At 34.1% G+C, this 22,282-nt stretch overlaps 4 protein-coding genes and 1 long non-coding RNA gene across 13 annotated transcripts; 2 read left to right on the forward strand and 3 right to left on the reverse strand.

Annotated features, from left to right (window-relative positions):
• The first annotated feature begins 104 nt into the window (after positions 1-104).
• LOC105214122 (calcium uptake protein 3, mitochondrial) lies at positions 105-11,254 on the forward strand. 6 transcript variants are annotated; one of them, XM_054235190.1, is made up of 11 exons: positions 105-372; positions 3,462-3,600; positions 3,664-3,774; positions 4,020-4,067; positions 4,133-4,215; positions 5,413-5,475; positions 5,730-5,825; positions 6,365-6,463; positions 7,001-7,406; positions 7,469-7,626; positions 10,449-11,254. In XM_054235190.1, exons 1-11 carry the CDS (start codon positions 160-162, stop codon positions 10,524-10,526), a joined length of 1,494 nt encoding a protein of 497 aa, XP_054091165.1. In that variant the 5' UTR covers positions 105-159; the 3' UTR covers positions 10,527-11,254. The 6 variants fall into 6 exon arrangements, with proteins under 6 accessions (XP_054091165.1, XP_028897390.2, XP_011185650.2 ...); XM_029041557.2 differs by lacking the exon at positions 10,449-11,254 and having other exon boundaries at positions 7,469-8,159; XM_011187348.3 differs by lacking the exons at positions 6,365-6,463; positions 10,449-11,254 and having other exon boundaries at positions 7,469-8,159.
• Positions 366-2,265, reverse strand: LOC114804209 (uncharacterized). The gene is made up of 4 exons (XR_008472081.1): positions 1,977-2,265; positions 1,479-1,867; positions 1,249-1,375; positions 366-986 (listed from the first exon to the last, which is right to left on the reverse strand). It is a non-coding gene; the product is annotated as an uncharacterized LOC114804209 (long non-coding RNA).
• LOC105214117 (serine/threonine-protein kinase/endoribonuclease IRE1) lies at positions 7,774-18,969 on the reverse strand. The gene is made up of 9 exons (XM_011187341.3): positions 18,486-18,969; positions 18,272-18,386; positions 16,003-16,461; positions 15,714-15,936; positions 14,576-15,636; positions 14,310-14,500; positions 14,049-14,231; positions 13,652-13,966; positions 7,774-13,588 (listed from the first exon to the last, which is right to left on the reverse strand). Exons 1-9 carry the CDS (start codon positions 18,732-18,734, stop codon positions 12,956-12,958), a joined length of 3,429 nt encoding a protein of 1,142 aa, XP_011185643.2. The 5' UTR covers positions 18,735-18,969; the 3' UTR covers positions 7,774-12,955.
• LOC105214118 (venom serine carboxypeptidase) lies at positions 17,845-21,075 on the forward strand. Of its 4 annotated transcripts, none has more exons than XM_011187344.3 (2): positions 17,845-17,991; positions 19,462-21,075. In XM_011187344.3, exon 2 carries the CDS (start codon positions 19,473-19,475, stop codon positions 20,922-20,924), a length of 1,452 nt encoding a protein of 483 aa, XP_011185646.2. In that variant the 5' UTR covers positions 17,845-17,991; positions 19,462-19,472; the 3' UTR covers positions 20,925-21,075. The 4 variants fall into 4 exon arrangements, with proteins under 4 accessions (XP_011185646.2, XP_011185644.2, XP_054091210.1 ...); XM_011187342.3 differs by lacking the exon at positions 17,845-17,991 and adding an exon at positions 19,201-19,344; XM_054235235.1 differs by lacking the exon at positions 17,845-17,991 and adding an exon at positions 19,245-19,265.
• LOC105214119 (rRNA methyltransferase 2, mitochondrial) lies at positions 20,983-21,969 on the reverse strand. The gene is made up of 2 exons (XM_011187345.3): positions 21,540-21,969; positions 20,983-21,474 (listed from the first exon to the last, which is right to left on the reverse strand). The coding sequence occupies exons 1-2, from the start codon at positions 21,903-21,905 to the stop codon at positions 21,076-21,078; spliced, it is 765 nt and encodes a 254-aa protein (XP_011185647.1). The 5' UTR covers positions 21,906-21,969; the 3' UTR covers positions 20,983-21,075.
• Positions 21,970-22,282: the final 313 nt, after the last annotated feature.

The raw sequence follows: 22,282 nt of genomic DNA on the forward strand, positions 1-22,282 counted from the left end.
AATTTGTACACGTTCCAATTCCAAACAAACTCTCTATCATACACTATACAACCCTACCAGCAGCTAACGCTCTATGCTGGCAATGCCGCCTAGTTGTCAATTATTATTAATTTTTTCTTTTCAGATATTTTTCATTGTGCTGTTATCGTTTTTTGGAGAATGTCTACGTTTGGGAAAATTGCAAATCGAGTGTTAAATTTAGCACCAAATTTGCGTCCACTACAAAGAAATCTTCACAGATTGCCTAGTGCCAAAAGTGTGCCAAAGAATTATACAAAATATTTAGTGTTTGTAGGCGGTGGATTGACGGCGTTGATATGTACAAATTATCTCAAATCGGAACGTTTGAATGCTGCTTTTCGCATGCGAAAGGTAAGTTATTGTATGAAAAGAACTTGAAAACGATTTAGCATTCGTATTTATTACATATTAGTTGTCAAAAGTGTAAAGTAATGCTAATTGGAATAGAATATAATGTTTGAAAATTCGATTGCTTTATAGTAGGGGAGTTTTTGTGAAGGACGCACGGGTGCAATTGTGTGGTTTATCATATCTATTTTTAGTTGCAAATACCTTTTTTGACATTCATAACTTTACTTGTGTTGCTCTTTATACAACGCCAGCTGTTTTTTGTTTTGGTCTATGCGTTAAGTGCCAAACAACTACAATTTGAAGCAACAAGTTGGGGGTTATTGCACTTTTTTACTATGAACTTCATTCGTTATTTTTATATTGTTTATGAGAATATCTTCTCCGTCATATCTGGTGTTTTGGGTCTTTCATTTATGAGTCATATACAAGTTATTTAGTTGTTTATTTGTGGTATCAGTAATCCAAGCGGAACGTTGTTGAGATAATTTGAATCATTTATAAGTTTTTAGGATTTCACCATAACGTCATTAGTATTTTGTTGATGCTGTTTTTTATATTTTGAGGTATGCGGCCGGAATAACAGTTCTTGACCGGATATACATTTGAGACAAGATCTGTAAAATTAAAAATAAAGCATAACAATTGAATTACAATTATAAACCTTATTTATGTAATTCCTTAATATTTTTCATATTCATTTCTCTTTCTACATATGACTTATCATTTGCATCCATTAAAGTCATATAGACAAATTAATTACTTTTCAAACATAATAATTACTAATAAATGTATATCCGTTTAACCATGACATCATATTAGAACACAATCGACAATGTCAAGTTTACAAATTGCATGTAAATATCATATTATACTCACCAAAGGCTTACCAATTTGTTCCGACCTGCAACAATTCAAAGCATATTGAATCATATTGATATTGTATGCGTGCCACCCAGAGTGTAAATTATGACGGCGCTTAATCCATTGCATCCCAATGTCAAAGCTGCCGGCGAAGAGACAAAACAAACAATAGCACTCCCGCCGTGGAACAGTCAAAACAAAACTACATAACCAAACAAATAAAAGAGAATAATAATAACACTTACACCCACACTTTGTCGACAATAGAATTTTTCCCTCGGGGCACACATTTTTATTTTGGACTACAATTGACAGTTCAACAATATCACAAATGCCACAACAAACCTGTAAACAAATGCATTTACACACAGCTGTATATTCGCCTGCAAGTTTTTATCTATTTATTATCAGACATGCTACTCAAATTTGAATGCAATTAAATTTTGAATGATTTACAATTGAAGACAAAAGGCGTAGTCTAAATTGTTTGGCTGTCCTTCGCACAATGCCTTAATACGCTTTAAAAAATCACATGGTGGCCAAAGGCACAAGGCGTCTCTCTGCTGTAGCCAACCACGATGATGAATACGCGTTACTTGAATTGATTGTCGCGCCTGCCACCGTCAATTGCCACCTACAAAACAACCATAACCCAATATTGTGGCATAAATTACTTTTCATAAAATATATATATATGTGTATGTGTGTGGGTGTGTGTGAATGTGGCATACACATGTTTATACCCTCATGTATTTCTAAATGGCTGCTGAGGCGTCTCGCGTAGAGGATGATGTCACACAATTATTAAGAATTATCGCCAAGAGTCTGTGGTAGGTGGGTCCCGATATGAATACAATTGTGCTTGGAGCAGTAATGAATGAATGGTTGTTAAACGCATCGATCTATCTAATAAAGAAAATAATAATTGTTATGTAAAAAAAAATGTAAACATGAATAAGCACACTTTTAACTCCCACGAGAGCTCTGTGGCACGCAGTGTAGACTCATTCCCGAACAAGTGTGGCGCGTTCATTTTGTTGGTTGATGGTATGACTGTAAAGCGCACGCGTGGCTAGGAGGGTGGCACGTGTACACGTGTTAGCTACTCAATAAGTTGACTTATTTTGAAATTAGACGTTTTTGTTTTTTTACAAAAGTGTTTCAGAGATAGAAGTATATTTTTTTCTCATAAAGTTTGTATATATTTTGTGTATTAGTATGCATATATTTGCATTTATTACATTTATTTGTTTGAGTTGTACTCTTGCCTTCGAAATCACTGGTAACGCAAAGTGCATACCAAACTGTTTCAGGTTGTTAACGCCAGTTTAATTTATTATTGTTGTAAAATTTATTAAATTGATATTGACTGCTGCTTTATTGCAGTCAGTAACAATGATAATAACTTTAATGATGCCAATAAAGATTGAATGTGGCAATATGCACAATATTTAAATGTGGGAAAATTATTGAACTTCGATTTCTGAAAGGAGTTAATAATAATAATGCATACACTTGAAATAGCTTGCAGTATAAAGTTACAAAATTAGAATAAAAATCGAATATGCATATCATTAAAGCCGTGATTTATCTACCAACATATAAATGGCTTTAATAGTAAAACGGAAAACCAGACAATTGCGAGCAATGAGACAAATTATTAATTTTATTATAGAATTTTACTAAAATGTATTTCAGCATAATCGATTTTAAGCTAAAAATTTTAATGTTTCAGTAACATTAAAAATAAAATATTATTTTATTTTAGTACTTTTTAATATTTTTCGATTTAAGTTAACGTTTTTTCATACACATCCCAAACGCACGTGGTTGTGTATTCATCAACTGCGATAGAAATCTCGTATATATTTCATACAGGTATTACAACATCTTCATACACTTTCTTTAGAATTCGAACGATTAATTACCATTGTATATATTTAAAATTTATCACACAGTTCCTTGCACATTCATCAATTCAACACCGTTCTTTAGTATATTTTTATAACCGTTTACCAAAAGCAGATTTAATACTTTCTTGTAAATATGTTGCTGTTGTTAGTTTGAAAAGTATAGAATTACCAATTTTGCCAGCGCATTAATCAGCCTGAACGAAAACTCGTTATGAGGAGTAATGTATATTGTGTGTGATGCATTTACGTTTACTCCCAACACTGCTTATAAATATTTATTTTTTATAATTTCGTATTTTTATATTTTTATTATAGACCGAAGAGGAAAATATGCTTAAGAAATTGACGTCACGCGAACGCCGCTTCATCAAGTTCGCATCGGTGGAATACCGCGGACAATTGTATATGACACCACAGGATTTCCTAGATTCTGTGGTCGAACAAGAGCCAAGACGTAAGCGTAGAGTGGTGTTGCATATTATTTATAGTTAAAGGAAAATTTGTGTTATTGTTTTAGCACGCTTGAAACGACGTGTGCTGGTTGATCAGGATTTACAGCTTATAAAGGACAACACACCGCCCTTGAAAAAGGGCACAAAAATGTTATTTCGCACACTAAGGGACAGAGGTAATGTTGGTAGTGGCTATTTTAGAGATAAGATATGACAATTATGATTATAATTTATTAATAATTTTTATTTTAATTATCCTGTATGAGAATTCACTATTTAAATTGATTACTGATTATTAATAAATTTAGCGAAACAAGCGAATTTGATTTGAAGACTTAAAAGAATTTTTATGAAATGTTTATGAATTAATTAACAATTAATTAATCTTGTAACAAACTTTAAATTAATCATTTAATTCCAGGCATAGTTTCTTATACCGAGTATCTCTTCCTACTATCCGTTTTAACAAGTGAGTTGCAAAATATGATTCTCTTTTAGCAAATATAGATAAATAGTAAAAAATATTTCTAATAGAACCCATTTCCGGTTTTCGCATTGCATTTAATATGTTCGATACGGATGGCAATCATCGCGTTGAGAAGGATGAATTTTTGGTGGTAAGTTAATTGCGACCGCTAATGTTTTCATAAATTAACTGTCAGTAATAGCATAAATACTTATGTATTTACGGCTACAATTTGCATTATTCCGTTTAAAAATACTGTGGAACTTCTCTAAATCGAATCACCATAATCCACAAAAAATCTTCCAGTTATAGAGACATAAAGATATAAAGAATTTTCATAATTTTTCAAAAAGCTGCAAAATATAAATTCATACACAGTTTAGTTTATTTACTTCGCATAAAGTTTTATTCAAATTCGTTAAAATATGTATTCTGTATTTTTTTTTTGTGGCAGTTTGCTATTGCCAATTCAAAAGTTCGAATTATGGAGATCTTCGTGTTATAGAAGTTCGTGTTATGGAAGTTCCACTGTATAAAATCATAAAATTTTTTTGTGTTATTTGATAAATTTTATTTAATTTAATTACAAATACAATAAAAGCTCTTTATTCGCGGGGTATATGTTCCATAACAATGCCGCGGCTATAGAAACCATGAATACGGGATGGTAATTTATATGGGATTATAGGGGATATATTCCTAGGTGACAAAAAAAAAAACAAATAGGTATATAAAAAAATGATTTAATTGAAGTTTTTGAACATTTTCACTAATTACCTTAAGGCTGAGGCAAAGAAGAAGAATTTTGTAATTTTTTCTTGCTTAGCAGTTTCCAAAAGCTCCTTCAATTCAGACTGATACACAGCAGTCGCATTAGCAATTTGTCTCTTAAAAATTAGACTTCGTTCCATAGACGGATCAATGTTCATAAAGAATTCGCAGAGCTCTTTTGACATTCTTAAACCTTCACTATGATTTTTCAAATTGAATGTCACGTTTCCAGTGTTGAAGCCTCTTCTTCAATAGGTTGTGTTCAGTTCCATGTGAACCCCTTCTATATGGAAATATTACCAAGAGTTCAAAAATATTGCGAGAATAGTGGAATATTTAACATTTTCTTGTAATAAGATCTATTTTCCTTTTTTATTAGTCCATTTGACAAGAATATTAGGTTAGATACCTATTGGAATACTTTTATTATTTTGTATGTGCTTATTAGATCCGCGAATAAAGGAAGCGCGAATAAGGAGCTTTTACTGTATAATTTATTTTCATCTTCAATTATCTTATTTCGCTTTTTATTTACATTTTATTATATTTTTCCTTTTTTATTTATTATTTTATGTAGATTTTGAGAATTTTGGGCGGTACTTTCAAGCAGCATAAAGTCGACGAAGAAACGCGCAAACTTGTAAGCATCTGTTTTCAAAAAAAAATATATATATAAAATGCCTTTAAAAATATTATCCAAATTACGTGTAAACGTGAAAAGATTGTTATAAAAAGTGTGTAACTGATAATCTCTTAAATTTCCGATAGCCTGCATTGGAAGCGTATTGAACTGCGAATGTTAGGTTAAATGCAATTGCTTGTGAATTCGCTGCAATGTCACATGAATTTTAAATTATTTGTCTTCTTTTCTTATTCATAACTTTATTGATTTAGTTGTTAAGTTTAATTTGGGATAGAGAAACTGCGGAGGCAATATTTATCAAAACTCTAAAGAAACAGAAACAACAAGAAACTAAGGGCACAGAAGATGTAAGTCAAATATTTAGGAAAGATATTTTAACTTTTTTTGCTGTTCTGTTTTATCTTATCTTTCTCTTAATGATTTTGTTCAATTGAAATTTTTGTTTTGAAATTTTCCAGTTGAGTTTTTAAAAGCAGAACACAATACACTTACACATATTTACATACAAAATATACGCATTTCTTGGCTTCTGTATTAGTCCCGCTTAGCGCTAGCATTTCTGATAAGAAAATAAAAAAAAACTGTGAACACTGTTAGTGTAAGTAAATTTACACTATTCGACGAGAAAACGATCAATGGGTGTGTATTCCAATTGATTAGTTGCCGTAGTTTACACCTAGAACTTTTTATGATTTACACGCTTTTTGTTAAATTTATTTTACTTTATCTATATATATTGTGTGTTGTGTGAATTTAACATTTTTGTTGTGTATTTTTTAAATTGTTATTTCATTTATGTTATCGCATTCACATTTCGCTGTGCCATTTTATTAATCGCATGATATATGATTGTCTATGTGCCTACACTAACACACGCTTACAATAGATGGAACGCATATTTAGTGGCGTCTGGCAGGGTAAACGACGTCCCAAGGAAGATAGGGATAAAAAACAAGCGAAAGAGGAACCTATAAGACGCGCACAGGTAATGTATATTGCTGTGGTCTAAATAAATTGGTGTGGGATGAAATTATCTATTGTATACGACTTATTTTGAAACGTCAAAATATTATTTATTTAACTGAAATTCATGATAGATAATAAATTTCGTGAATTTTATATGTTGTGTTATACCTTAAAGTGAAAGATATTTTCATATATACCACATATAATACTATATGTTTGTCTGATAAAACCCGAAATTTTTCAATTATCTACATCTTTAAAAAATGTATTCTACAAAAGCAGGAATTCTTGTTCTACATGTTATGCAAATTTTGACTTTTTGTTTAGTCCATTATTATTTACTAATTTCCCCATTTTCAAATTAACACAAAACTATTTTTTGTTATTGTTAATACCATACAAAATCTAAATATTGTACATAACCCAACTCTGAAGCACGAACCGCTGTCAATTGAACTCTCTAACGCTTGAAAATATATTTTCCAAACTTAACCCTACTTAATTTTACAATTAGATTGTATTGAGCGCACTAATTCAATTACCTAAATATACACAGGACGATTATATTGACGACGATGAGGGTCTGCAGCGCAAACATCGCATTGACACCACACTACAGATACATTTGTTTGGCAAGAAGGGCAATCAGGACCTCAACTATGATGGCTTCTACAAATTCATGGACAATCTGCAAACGGAAGTACTCGAATTGGAGTTCAATGAGTTCTCCAAGGGCAATGTGGCGATCACCGAAAATGATTTTGCTAAAATTTTACTGCGTTACACCTATTTGAATACGGAGGAGTATGATGCCTATTTGGAGCGTCTAATGGATCGCATTAAGGTGGAGCGTGGCATAACGTTCGAAGAGTTTCGTGATTTCTGTCGCTTTCTCAACAATCTGGAGGACTTCGCAATCGCTATGCGCATGTATACGCTGGCCGATCGTGCCATCTCACAAAGTACACATGTTTGAGGTTATTTTATTTCGTCAACTAATAATATTTTCAATTTCATTTCGCAGGTGAATTCTCGCGTGCTGTAAAAATTTGCACTGGCTTCAGCCTTAGCAAACATTTGATTGACACCGTCTTTGCTATTTTCGATGACAACGGCGACGGTATGCTGTCCTACAGGGAGTTCATCGCGATCATGAAGGATCGTGTGCATCGTGGCTTCAAAGTAAGTCATTGGAAAGTGCTTGAGTACGATCTGGCAAATGATGAATTTATCGAGGCGGACAATCCGTTATTTGCGGTGTGGCGTCAACGCGCCTGTCGCCGTTTAGATTATTTCAAAGATACCGAGTTGTTCTCCTAACACTGACTGATTAGTATTTTTTGTACCTAAACAGCTGAAAGCTTTAGTAAACAATTCAATTGTATAGCGCTTAATTTCTCATCACTTGAGTGTCATGTGCCATCGCATAGTTTGTTCAAAACATTTACTAAAAGTGCATGTTGAAACATTTTACACCCAAAATTTTTGTGCTTATTTTTTGTTTACTTTATATAGTTAAATGTGATTATAAATCTTCAGTTCTTCTATGGACAATTCATATTAAATTCGAAATATGTGTAATCAACTTGAGCTTGCATATCTTGATTTACATAAGTTTAAAGTGCGCCAAGACCCATAACGAAAATCAAATTGTAATAATTGAGGCAGCGCTGTGTATAAATAAAACTCATAATCGTTTTGTATCAAATATTAAATTTAACTATTTTCCTTATTTTTTGTATGTGTAATTAATTTGTTTAAAACTTGTTATTATTAGGAATTGGCAATTATTCCATTGTATGTTTCATAAAAAAAAATAATACCTCTCCATAAATACATTATATCTTAATTGCTTGCTGATTTCACCAGCTTCGTCACATTTGTTTAACATTATAACATTGTTTAAAATAGTTTGTTCATTATTTAGTCGTTTATCATTTACATGCTTATTAATATACATTTACAAATAAACAATTAATATTTTAAAAATATATTTTTATTGTTTTAATTGCCTTTTCTGTTTATTTTTTCTAAATTATTTTATTTTTTACAATGTAAATATGCATCTGTTTACTGTTACTTTCATTTTTTTAACTTGCTTTTCAATTTCGTAGTCTCACTGTCACTTTTACAACAAAAACTCACGATTTCACTATTTTATATTATTATTGTTTGTAGTACCAAAAAATTATGCAAATACTTTGAGGAGCTAATGCTTAATATATAAAAGTGTAAAACCGGGTAATTAAATTCATTTTTCAAAATATAACATGCGTGTCCGACGCTTTATCAAAGAGGTTCAAGATAGAACATTTGACTTCATATAAAGTTCACTCCAACAATACGTCGACCAGACTGCGGACATGGACGCGGACAACTTCAGACACGCTTTCAACGGCATTCACAGTGGACCAACTAACACCTTCCCTTCCTGTGAATGGCGTTCTTGAAGTCAAACCACCACCTATAGCAGACGAAGAGCCTGAGTTGTTACGTGAAACCAGAGTGACACTAGCGCAACTTCGTTCTGGATATTGTAACAGGTTAAACTCCTTCCTATCCAGACTGAACCACAATATACAGAATATATGTCGTGCATGCAATAAGACCCCGCATGGTGCTAATCACCGCTTTGCATGCCTTACGAACCCAGCTCATCTAATGCCTCTTTCCCTTTGGTCCGACGCCATCGAAACAGCATATATTCCTGGGCCTCCCATTAGATATCCTCGACTACAACTAGACATATCGCTCATTTACTTGAATAGTGTCATAACTCAAAAAACACTATTTTTGAGTTGAGTATGCAAAAAAGTGCGCAATTTCATCGTCCACATTGTATAAAAATTTCATTCCGATGCGTCGGAACCGTGATATAAGAATGTGCCGTTCTTAAACTTGTTATGTTGCATTAGTTTTTAACCACAATAACGACACTTCTCAGTTGTGCCAGAATTAGGCATGGATTTTTATATGAAAGAGAGACATATTTTGTTTTTTGTTACAGCACATATTGTGAAAAGGTGAATTTAATTTTCTTTTCAGAAAGAACGACATATTTTGTGTTGGAACGATATTGCTGAAAATTAATTAAATTTTTCGTATTGATTTTTTTTCAACAAAAACGACACATTTGACTCATGACGGCGAAATTGAATTATTTTTTCACAAATAACGACATAATTCAAAGTGGGTCACGTTTATGTCCAAGAAAAAACATTAGTACACTCTATTTGGTCCTTTTATGCTCAACATTGTATTTAATATATTACACGCCACTAGATTTGTTAATAAACTTATGGAATTATTCTATATTTGCTAAATAAGAGACAATTGAAAACTTTAAATCGCTCTCATGAAAAATCGACTTTTTTGAGTTGTGACACTATTCAAGTAAATGAGCGATATGCTCTCCGTTCCAACAAGGGCGAATAATCTGTACAACAACAACAACAATAACATCATAAAATAAAATTAATATGAAGTTTAGGAAGGTAGTAACTGTCGCACGTAAACGTCATGTCTTTGTTTTTAATTTTCATAATCTCAAAAAATATTTTTTTTAAATCTTATTGCCATAAATATAGTAAACAATAATTATAGTAAACAAGTAAAAGTGCAAAATTTATGACCAAACGCGAATTTAGCGGTTATGAGCACTTGAGAATGTCAGCCACAGAATATACTTTTAGACCCAATCAGCAAACAATGCTATGGAAGGACAACATGGAAACAAGTTTTTGTTATCAGAAATACATTTTCAACGAGATATTTTTATCGCTAAATGCAAAAATTATAAATAACGGGCCTAATCATTGAATCCGCAATATGTTTATCGCTACTTCTTTGGAAAATAACCACAAAGTTTGATATAACATATATATGTATATGTGCCTACATTTGTATAACTGTAATACTGCAAATCAATAATTTTTTTCTGGAATATATATGGAATTTTTAATAACATATACATACTCAATATGTTACGTCTTATTTCTTTGCAGTCTAATGCCAAATCAGAAGGCTGGGATGCTTTCCGGCACTGTGTGAAGCACGAAATGAAGCATGCCGAAACCAAGTAAAACTGAAAAAAAGCTCTCCATATTGTTACTGTTTATATGAAAATACTAACATCGAATATAAGACGAGGCGTTTTTTTTCTACATAAAAGTCGTGAAAATATTAACCAACAAAAAATACCAAATATTTTACAAACTAGTTGCACAACTTTTTTAATTAATAATTATTTACGAAAAAAATTAAATTCAAATAACTGCATATACGCTACAATGAAACTATAGTTAAAGAAGCATAAAATTTCGAATATAACAAATATTTAAAAAAACTGCATTGAAAAGCCCCGTGCTGTAGGCGAACCAAAGGTTGTTAGCATATTTTACCTACATACATATATATTTGTAAGTTACATTGCATTTATGTACATGTGTATATGTACGACTTCTTTATTTAAAAACTTCATTAATTTTTAGTCAATTTTGTTTTTGCCTATGCAAAATAATTATTTTAGTTTTTAGTAAATTATTTTATGTACATACAAATGTATGACTAATATTTATATATGTGTAAACTAATTTATAATATACCCGTGTTATGTTTGTGCTGTTGTTTAATTGTTTCAAATTATATTTTTGTTGACTAATTTTAGTTAATTTGTTTTTTTTTTTATTAATATTAATATATGTTAAATGGTAAACGCAGTGCAGGCACTCAGTCGCTTAACACTTATACAATATTGATATGTACAATTAAATGAGCGTTTGAGCAAAGTAAAATTGTTTCAAAAAATATTCATAAACAAATAAAAACGTGATAGTAAAAATCCATCCAATTTTGTTTTCCTTTAACTAAACTTTATTATTTAATTGGGAAATATAGTAAACACGCAGTTACAGTTAGATATTTGGTTACAGTTTTCAGGCATAAAATTTTGTAATAAACTTAAGCTAATTATAAAAATAATAATTAGATTTCATGTCACGGAAAAGTGCATTTACAAGAACATACATAGACAAAAATTAGTATATTTACAATTTTTTTTTATTTTTTTCATTTTTAAGTTTAATTGCAAGCGCTGAAATGAAACAATGCAACAACAAAGTAGTTTGACTTAAATATAAGAAATTAATATTAAATGTAAAACAATTTAGAAACTAAAAAAAAAATGGAATTTTGTAAGTTTGGGCGCAAAATATGCAAGAGCATGAGAACATACATAAATTTATAGAAAATTATGTTATGTATGAACATTTTTTAGAAATTAACATTGTTTCGCTTTAAACGCTTGCAATTGTAACCACCTAAACAGTAAGCACTTATCTATTACAATTTTCTTAAGTTTAACAATAAATGTTATCACAGACAAATTACGTGCATTTGACAGACACCTTTTCTGCTAACAAAACAACAATTCTTTCAGTCTACAGTAGAGCTGTGTATACGCTGTCGACTGTAGAAAAATGTTTGCACAGAAAATATTTGCGCAGTTGATAAGTAGCGCTCGATATATGTAGTATAAAAAAAATTAGCAAGTGTTGCATATTTCATTTTTTTTTTTTTCACGGAAAGACCGACTCGTGCATTTTGTTGTTGTTTTTTAAACTGTAAATTATTTTTGATTTATAATAATTTTAACACAACTATAGCACTTCCGCTAAACTGTAGACTGGATATGCGGCATTTTATTATTATTATTTTTTTTTTATTTTTAGTTTTTCACTTCCCCCATATCATTTTTTATATAAAGTGATAATATTCGTAATGGCATAACAAAAAATTTACAATTAAAATTTGTTAAATACAAATATTTTATTTACGCATATATTTTAATACTAGATTACTCAGTGCAAGGGTGTAAATGAGGGAAAAGAAGACAATATATTTGAGGCTGCACTAAGCATGCGCAAATGTGTTAAGGCTTGGTATAACTTAAATATACAACTGTAGAAGGACTATGGTGTAACGGTTGTGTTCAAACAAAAAGTCGCTAAAATATACTTAAAGAAAACTGAGAGCACTTTGTTTTCAAAAATATTAAAGAAAAAGAAGGTTTCAACAGCAAAGGCATGAAATTGCAATGTGTTGTAATTTTTTTTTTTTTAATTTTCAAAAGTTGTAGCAAAAGTTAGAATATATTTCTTTAAAGTTTTGTATAAATATTACACCTGCATTCAAGCCTAACCAATTTTCTTAAATAATTATTTATATTTTTTTAATTTTGCAACATTTAGAACTCATTCCGCACCAACCCAATAGAAATGTGCCGAAGAGCCGCGTTGTTTTGTAGAAGAAAGTCTGATTTGCCATTGCACTCCACCAGGAGAACGCTGCAATGTTCTCCACCTGCTCAACATAACGTTATTTGTAGTAAAAATCATTGAAGTGTCATAGTAACTTATAAATTTAAACTAAATACTCGCTAACGGTTTACTTATTATAAAAATAGCATTACTTAGAGTTATTAAATATTTCGGTATTATTTTACTGCGCTTACTCATCCCTCAGTGGCCTGCTTGCCAGGCAATGTCCATGTGACGCTCTTCTCTTTATTAACACCGTTATTCGCATTCGCATTCGTCGTATTGCCGTAATTACGATTTGCGGACTTGTTGTAGTTCCGTCGGAATTTGAAATTGGCAAACACATCACGACTATTGCCATTACCTGCATCGTCCTCACCCTCAGCTAGCGCTGCGGCATTAGACGTCGTTAATTCCAGATTTCTTTGCAAACCCACGCCAATTACTTCCGCTTCAGTGGTTTTACGGAAATTATAAATACCTTTACGCTGTTTTAACTGTTGCTGCTTCTCGGGTGTGCGCGGCAAGCGTTTCGGGCTGGCGCTGCCATCTTTGGTGCCCGCGCCAGTTTGTTTCAGCAAATGCTTGGGATCGTTTTGGAGCGATGGGAAGAGATTATCGTCCGCATCAAAGTACCACGGACGACTAAAGTGGTAATCAGCGTTGTAGTAATGCCTGAAGATCGGCTCCTCGGCGCAAATACTAAACGCATGATAGGCGTGTGAGATTAACTCGGGAAATTTATTAATCCAATAGTTCGTGAAATCGTGCGGTATGCAGCCGAGCTTCTGCTGCACTTCCGGCGACAGCTCGTGGTAATGGTGTTTCTGGCGAAGCAAAAATATATAAGTATGTTTATGTGCGACCATTTCTCATTAGTTACAACTCACCTTATTGCGCAGTGCGCGCAAAAGATCACGCACACTGGCGCCCATGTAGCCACGATACTTGCGCAGATCATCCGTTATGAGCGGATCGACATGGGTATTCCAATCGTCACGCACAATGCAGCGCCCATTCTTCTCCAGCGACTTCAATGGTTCCACATGGAATTGCAGCTTCTCGACGCGATCGCTGACGTCCTGCAGAAAAGCCAAAATTTTCTGGTTATTCCAAAAGACTGGATGCGCGCTAATGCAGCGCGCGAATGGGCGACTTTGCGCATCTTTATGTATCATATCGGCTATCAACTGTTCAGCAAGTATCTATAATAAGTAGAAATAACGGTATTTAATAAAAATCATTAATATCAGTGTAACATTTGTTCTTTTTTTTTTTTGCACTTACAAACTTGCTAGCCTCCTTAGGCATGTTTGGCTCATCATCTGCGTCCACTTTAAGTTTGAACAAATTGTAGTCATGTGTTAGTATGTTGTGCTGTCGCTTGAGTGCATCGCCAAACGCATGTTGACCAGCGGAAAGCACATAATAGTAGACGCAGCCAAGCGAAAAGATGTCCACAGCAGTTGTCTGCACAACAGAAAGCAAAACGGCGCATTTAATTTCAATTCACAAACCGACACAAATACTTGCGTCACTACAACTTACCGTTCGCTGACCGCGCATCATTTCAGGCGCAATCCAGCCGTCGGTGCCGGTCACGCCGGAGCGACGTGAAAAGCTGGTCTTGCCAAAATTCAACTTCTTGCACAAACCGAAATCGGATATCATCACACGCACTGTGCCACTGACATCGGGCAGTGAAAGCAACACGTTTTGTGGCTTAATATCACGATGCACTGTAAGCAAAGAAATCACATATGTTAATAGATAAACCGTCTTTTTGGTATTTTTACGAAAATGTTTTCACTCACCGATATTCAATGAATGCAAGTGACTGAGACCGGCTGCGGCTTGGCGCAACACCTCCCACACGTTTATGTGCATGCGCAGTTCAGCGCTGCGTTCGCCCTCTGTATAATCTTGCAAGGTGGCCGCGCACAGCTCCACCGCTATGTAGCGAAATTGGCGATCTTGTTCGGTGCAAAAGTAGCGCACCACATTCTCGTGCGCATCACTCTCGCGCAACAAGGCCACCTCGCGATCGGCAAATGTGAAACATTCGGGCAGCAGCCGCTTCACCGCCACAGAGCGCTCCTCAAAGGTACCTCTAAACACGAAAGTACCTTCACAACCTTTACCTAGCACTTCGTTCGAGTTGAATGATATTTTGCCAACACGTATATTGCCATCACCCAAATCGATTAGGTCCAAAGCATTCACATTGCCGCTGCCGCTGCCACTCTTATTCGAGGACGAGTACGTTTTCGAACCATTTTCACTTTGATTCTTCAACTCACGCATAGTGCTGCACATATACCAGAACATGGCGACCATAGCCAAGATCAACACAATCAAAATCTGGTGCACTTTACCACTCGGATGCTCCATAAACCACTCATTAATGAATTTCTGTACTTTATTGCTATTTGCCAAAATGATTTTTTTGGTCTTATTAAAAGCATTTGTCGATTCCATTTTCATTTCAAATATGGGCTCAGTTTGTACGCCTATTTCGGCAGAGTTCTTTTCGCTATTCGAACCGGTGAGTATGCTATAGCCATTTGAGCCCATAGTGGTGACATCGGGAAAGTGATTGATGGTGGCTAAACCATGAATGTTGTCATCTTTCGACGGTGAGGGCGATATTTGCAAATTTATGTCGCTGGGCATGTTGTAATGACCGAGCACAATGCCTGCATTACGGCGAATTACATCATCGATGTACACCATTTTGGGATCTGAGTCATCGGCAGAGCTGGGGCCATCCAACAATTTTATTGGTGGGTTAGCCGAAATGCGTGGCGTGTCCTTATCCACCAGCGAGGGTAAAGCATATAAGCCATGAGTGTGCTCGCCCACATAGAGGGATTGACTACGAATTGAAAACAATTTAAAATTTCATTTTTTTTTTTTCATTTAATATAAGTATTATGTTTCGCTTGAACTTACAATAGCTTGATGGTGTTGACATTGCCGGTTTTGGACTCCTCTAGAATAGACTCGAACGCTTCATCCGAGACGGTGGTAAAGGGCACACTTAGCAAACCTTCCGAGCCGAGCAGAAATGCGGCCACCACTGGACTTGTTAAATCGCGTTTCCACAAAAATTTGCCATTCTTACGATCCAAAGTTACGATATTGCCACTTGATGTTGTTGTTAAATGCAAATATTCTAATAATATGTACATACATGTTAGATATTATGTGTATAATTATTGTTTTCTTTCATTCAACTCACCATACTCCTTCGATATATCCGGCGTCATGGTGTGCGCGCTGTAATCATAGAAGGTGATATTCCACGGTTTAACATTCTTCCCCTTAGCCAAACTGTCGTACATCATGACGGTGTACTGCGTGCGTCCCAAGTATATCGAACGGGATGTGCTGTGGCTAGGCTTATGCTCACCTTCCTCATTGTTTTCGTTAGCATCGAAGGCATCCATCCCGAAGCCCATGACAGTCTTGCGTTTACCGGACTTGGGATCGACCATGAACCAAGTGTCGCTTTTCTTACCCGAATATAGTATGCCATCGGACGAGCGACACGGTGCGCTAGCCACCAGCTGTGGTATAGTGTAGGGCAATTTCTTCAAATTACCCATGTCGCTGAGCTGATAAATGCTGCCATCACGTGGATCTGGCAAATATTGTGGCACTTCCACATTTTGTTCTTGATCAGCGTATATGGGTGGATCTGTGGTGGAAAAATAGAGTTGAATCAAAATTTAGGGAATTACGATTAATGTATTTATGGAGAAAAAGCGCTCTTAGACTAATAAATGTCACATAAGCTGACATTTTTAATTAGTTTTATTTATAATTACAAGTAATACGTGTGTAGATAAGTATAGAAAAATTATATAAAATTGGCGAAGATGATTCTAATGAAAAAGCCAAAGTTCATTGTTTAATGGTGAATACAAAAAAAAAAACTATATACAAACTACATACAAATCTAACGCTCATCTATTTGGTTTCATTGTATACTGTACAGCAACAATAAAATCAAAACAACAGCTTATAAGCTATTCGGCAACTAAACAATCGACTCGGCGATATATTAGTCATGTCTGAAAGTCAGAAAATTGACATTTTTATAACAAAAGCAAAATTTGCAATAACATGTATTCTAGTCCATATATATAGGTATGTATGTATGCTGAACACATAAACAACTCCAAAAGTGTACAATTAGAGCTAACATAAGTGTGATTTTTGCCACGCAGCTAGATGCGGTCGATGGAAATGTCGTCTAAAATCGTTCGCTACACATTTTAAACACGCCTCATATATGTAAGTACATACATACAGATTTGTTAATACAATATTTAGGTATTTTGTTCACGAACATACAAATTTACTATATTATTTATTTTTTTTTATATCACACATTATAAATCATATATCACATATATCACATAAATTTTATATCACACATATAAACAATCATAACAGAAAGTATTATACATTTTTATAAAGTATTTAGCAACAAATAGGAGCACATATTTGTAACGCACACATCGTAAATATAATTGTAAACAGCAGTTCTATGAAGAGTTTCACATGCTAAAGATAAATGCTTATGCCGGCACAAATTGTGCATGTTTGTTTTTACCTTTTGTTTGTGCTTACACCTAAATGACTAACTTGTTTGATTTTGTTCTAACACACACAGTCACATTTCGGTCGGCACAATCAATTTTCAGTTTAACAACGCATTCAAAACAATTTATGTTGCAGAGTGTTGGTGTGGATTACTCTTATCAGTATTTTGATACAATAATGCATAGAATAGAAATAAACACATGGTTTTTACACGTCTACATTTTCAAACTAATTAAATGGGGAAATATAATACATATAATGATTTTCTTTCTTTTTTATGTATGTATATACATATAAGTAAACATCTGTAAGCTATTATAAATACTATATTACTTTTCATCAAAATAAAAATAAAAATTAAAAAATCTGTTTTCTGCGTTTGCGGTTAAGTTTCTGAATCACATCTTTTATGTTAGCGAAAATATGCATAGAGCAATAGAACAAATTCATAATTTTCATATGCATTGAAACATATGCATATGACTTAAAAACATTTATATAAAACCGTGTTTATACAAAAGGAGTTTAGTTGCATAATTTCAGTGCTGTATGCCTTATACTTTTAAGACTCAAAAAATTAATAATATATTGTGAAACGTGCAAGTGCCGCCAGTTGTAAGTTAGTACACTAAAAAGAGTGAAATAGCATTTATATCCGTATATGATAATGAAGGCGACTTGAAAACGCTTAGAGTAATTGTGAGAAAATAACATCTGGACGTGTGTTTGAAAATTTATAATTAATTCTACAACATAAAATATTACTTCGCCTGTTGACGTTGCTACACGCAAAGTTTATTATTACCAAATATTATAGTAAAATATTCAAGTATGCATCAACTTATATTTCAATTATTATTAACACAAAAATTGTTGGTACGAGCACAACTGATAATTACCGTCTGCTATGGTCCAACGTATTTCACTCGTTATTGGATCGATTGCTGTTAATCCGCCCCCTAATGTCGAGAAAACCATTAATGTTCCTTCATCTTGTGACAAATCAGTACACGCCTATTGGATGACATTAGAAAGATAGTGCATGAATTTCAACCGGCTATGCGAATCTCGATGGCGCCACTTCATTAACATATTATCCACCTCAATACCTACCTCTTTCAACCGATACGCTCTTAATTGCTCAGAGGCGACGTCATCCTTTGTACTATTATTATGATTTTCATTTCCCTGTGTTATATTTTGTACATTTCTTACTGTTTTTATTTTAGTTGTAACTGGTGTTTTTGCCGACACCACGGCTGATGCAATCAAAACACACAATCCGAAACAAACTGCGACGTTCCATTGCAAACGCAAAAGCGATGTCCACGATCGCGACATCACCAACCACCGACCCGTCATTTTATTTTCCAATATATACACTATTTTCCCGACACTTCGCACTTTATTGCTTTCATCACTGTCTTAAAAAATATTTAGTGCATGTAATTAATAACACATTGACTGTTTTTCAATCACTGTTTTATTTTATTTGCCACGGCATATTTTTCCTCACAAGTTAAAAAATCTAGAAAAATTCGCCATTGTTAAATTCCAATTGAAGTTGTCAAATGAACTGAAGGAGGAACATAATACGAAACGATACGGAAAGAACCATACAAGAATAGGGTTGCTATGCGACTTACAATTCACGAAGTTTTTCATTAATCACTTTCAAAGTATGCTTCTCCGAATATGTACCATAAGACAATATAAAGCAATTATGTCAAATTTAATATCTTAAAATTTCAATAATTTGTAATTACAATTTATTTGGCTAAAAATTTAAAGAATACGAAAATAAGTACTCATAGTGAGGCTAAAACCAATTAAATGCGACTCTGCAATTAGCCAGTGTTGAAAACTGGTTTACCGGTATATTTTGCACTTCGTGTGAGTTTATTTTTTAAATTTTGTAAAGTCGTTCGTATCTCTTTGTTGTGAAAATACATTTTTATTTTTCCAGAAATAGGTTCGTTATCTAATCATTCATTGTTTGTTTGCACACAGCAAGTCATTGAATTTGTATAGAATCATATTTTAACCAAAACCATTGTTGGATTCCCCTACTTTAATTATTTCTTCTTAGGTGCATCAGCAATGAAAAACGCAATTCATGTTGCGCTATTCGCCCTTTTGGGTTTGGCCCTTATTATGGAAGGCGACTCGAAGAAATTGAAGTTTCCGAGAAGTTTTATAAATCCCTATCCCCGCTTTAAGGAGTATAGTGATGGAGGCGACCCCGGCGAACCACTGTTTCTTACCCCTCTTATACATGATCCAAAAATACCGAATGAACAAGTTCGTCAAAAAGCGGCAGTGATTGGCAGTCAATTCCACAAAGTCGAAAGCTATTCCGGATATTTAACAGTAGATGCGGGACGCAAATCAAATATGTTCTTCTGGTATTTCCCCGCACAGGAAAATCCTGATTACGCTCCTGTGCTTTTATGGTTGCAAGGCGGACCGGGTGCATCTTCATTATTTGGTTTGTTTGCGGAAAATGGACCCTTTGAGTTCGATTCACATGGACATTTACAAAAGCGCAATTATACTTGGAGTCGCACTCATAATCTTATTTATATTGATAATCCCGTTGGAACTGGTTTTAGTTTTACTGGCAGCGATGATGGTTATGCTCGGAATGAAAAAGATGTGGGACGTAATCTTCACGAGGCCGTAATGCAATTATATGAACTTTTTGAATGGTCAAATTCCAGTGAATTTTGGATTAGTGGGGAATCATATGCAGGAAAATATGTACCAGCACTAGGTTACCATATTCACTTGATGCAAAACGCGGTGGACACCCGTGTTTATATTCCGTTAAAAGGTTTAGCTATCGGAAATGGTCTCTCTGATCCATTGCATCAACTCAAATACGGTGATTACTTATATCAATTGGGTTTAATCGATGATCACGGCTTGAACCGCTTCCATATAGAGGAAGAGAAAGGTAAAAAATGTATAGAACAACACGACATGGATTGTGCATTTGAAGTATTTGATGCTCTTATCAATGGTGACCTTACAAACGGATCTATTTTTCATAATCTTACTGGCTATAACTATTACTACAATTATTTGAAAACTAATAGTGACATGCCGGATGAAGTACTTGGAAACTTTTTACAATCTTCAACAACACGCCGCGCCATTCACGTAGGCAACATGACATTCCATGATTTAGATAAAGAAAATAAAGTGGAGAAGTTTTTGAAAAAGGATGTAATGGACACAGTGGCACCATGGATAGCTGAGCTTTTAAAGGATTATATTGTTTGCATTTATAGTGGACAGCTGGATATAATTGTTGCTTATCCTTTGACTCGTAATTACTTAAAGCAATTGAAATTCGCAGATGCTGATAAATACAAAGTAGCTGAGCGCAAAGTTTGGGAGGTGGACGGCGAAATTGCAGGATATGCAAAACATGCCGGTCATCTAATTGAAATATTGGTGCGCAACGCTGGGCATATGGCGCCTGGTGACCAACCTAAGTGGATGGAATGGATGATTAATCATTTAACGCACTACAAAAAGGTCGTTTAGACATATACATAGTGTATATAGTGCCATCGCACATTTTATATAAATATTTTTCTGCAAATTATAAAGTAAATATTGTAAGAGTTTATTGGTCCAAAGAATTTAGATTGTTAACAAAGAATTAAATAACAAATAAAGAATGGTTAACCAACAATCAACTGTTTTCTTTTGTCGACGTCTCGCTTGCTATTTCTAACCCCTTATATTGGCGTGCCACTAAAAATATCTCTGCAGAATCTGATCGACTGGACTCTGGTTTTACGCGTTTAACATACTCGTAAAATCGTGCCAAGTCTTTTTCCAGTTTAGCTACATCTCCATTCGCCCATAATTTGACTACCAAATTTGCGTTTACAGCAGACATCGCCAATGCAAATCGTAGCACCGAATAGCATAAACTCATTATATTCTCTTGATCTAACATTCGCACACCAGTAGCATTGGGTGCCATATCTGAGAGAACACAATTCACTTGTCGTCCTGCTAAGGCCTCGCGAAGACGCTGCTGTGCACTAGTAGTTGTAAAGTCCATGCCTCCGAATGTAGTAGCACCCTTTAAATATGCATTGGTATAAATACCTTAAAGTCATTATGTATTACATATAACCAAACACTTACCGGCACCGCATGAAAATGTAACAAGTCAATGCTAAAAACTGCACCTCTCTTATTACCCTCTTTGGTGCCATTGGCGTTGGTACGATTGACCGCCACTTGTGTCCAACTGCCGGGTGCCGCTCCACAGTCTAGTACAGTGTCACCAGGTTTAAGTATTTTAAATCTGTCATCAATTTCTATAAGCTTGAAAGCACTGCGGCAGCGAAGATTCATCATTTTAGCTTTCTCCACATAAGGATCTGCTAATTGGCGGGTCAGCCATTCTTGTGAACTTTTACTTTTCCCCTTAAGATTACGTGGTATTTGTTTGGCTAAAACATTTTGTGTGTTGAAATATCTCATAAAAGATTTCGTTGATATACTCATGGTTCTTAAAATATATTATTAAAAAGACAAATCAAATCAGCTGATCTTGTTTACAATAAGATGGTGGTAATTAAATAAGTATATTAAGAAACAGGAGTAGAAGAAACAAAGTGTTACATGAAACTTGATTTTTTACGACATAGTTCACACAATTATTAGTTATAATTCATTTTGGCTACCCTGTACCACATAGATTAAAATAACCGCCTTTTTAGGAATGTCGATCGTGGGAATGTTATATCGTGTGAGTGAAATGAGTTTTAATTTACATTTTTAAGTTACCATCGGTGAGTAAAAACTTTAACTTCAGATAATATATATGATAATAAGAAATAAATGAGCATACGAGTACATGTTACCAGTACATTTGAAGTAGG

The sequence above is a fragment of the Zeugodacus cucurbitae genome, chromosome 2 (assembly GCF_028554725.1).
Source record: "Zeugodacus cucurbitae isolate PBARC_wt_2022May chromosome 2, idZeuCucr1.2, whole genome shotgun sequence".
Classification (NCBI taxonomy): Eukaryota; Metazoa; Arthropoda; class Insecta; order Diptera; family Tephritidae; genus Zeugodacus; species Zeugodacus cucurbitae.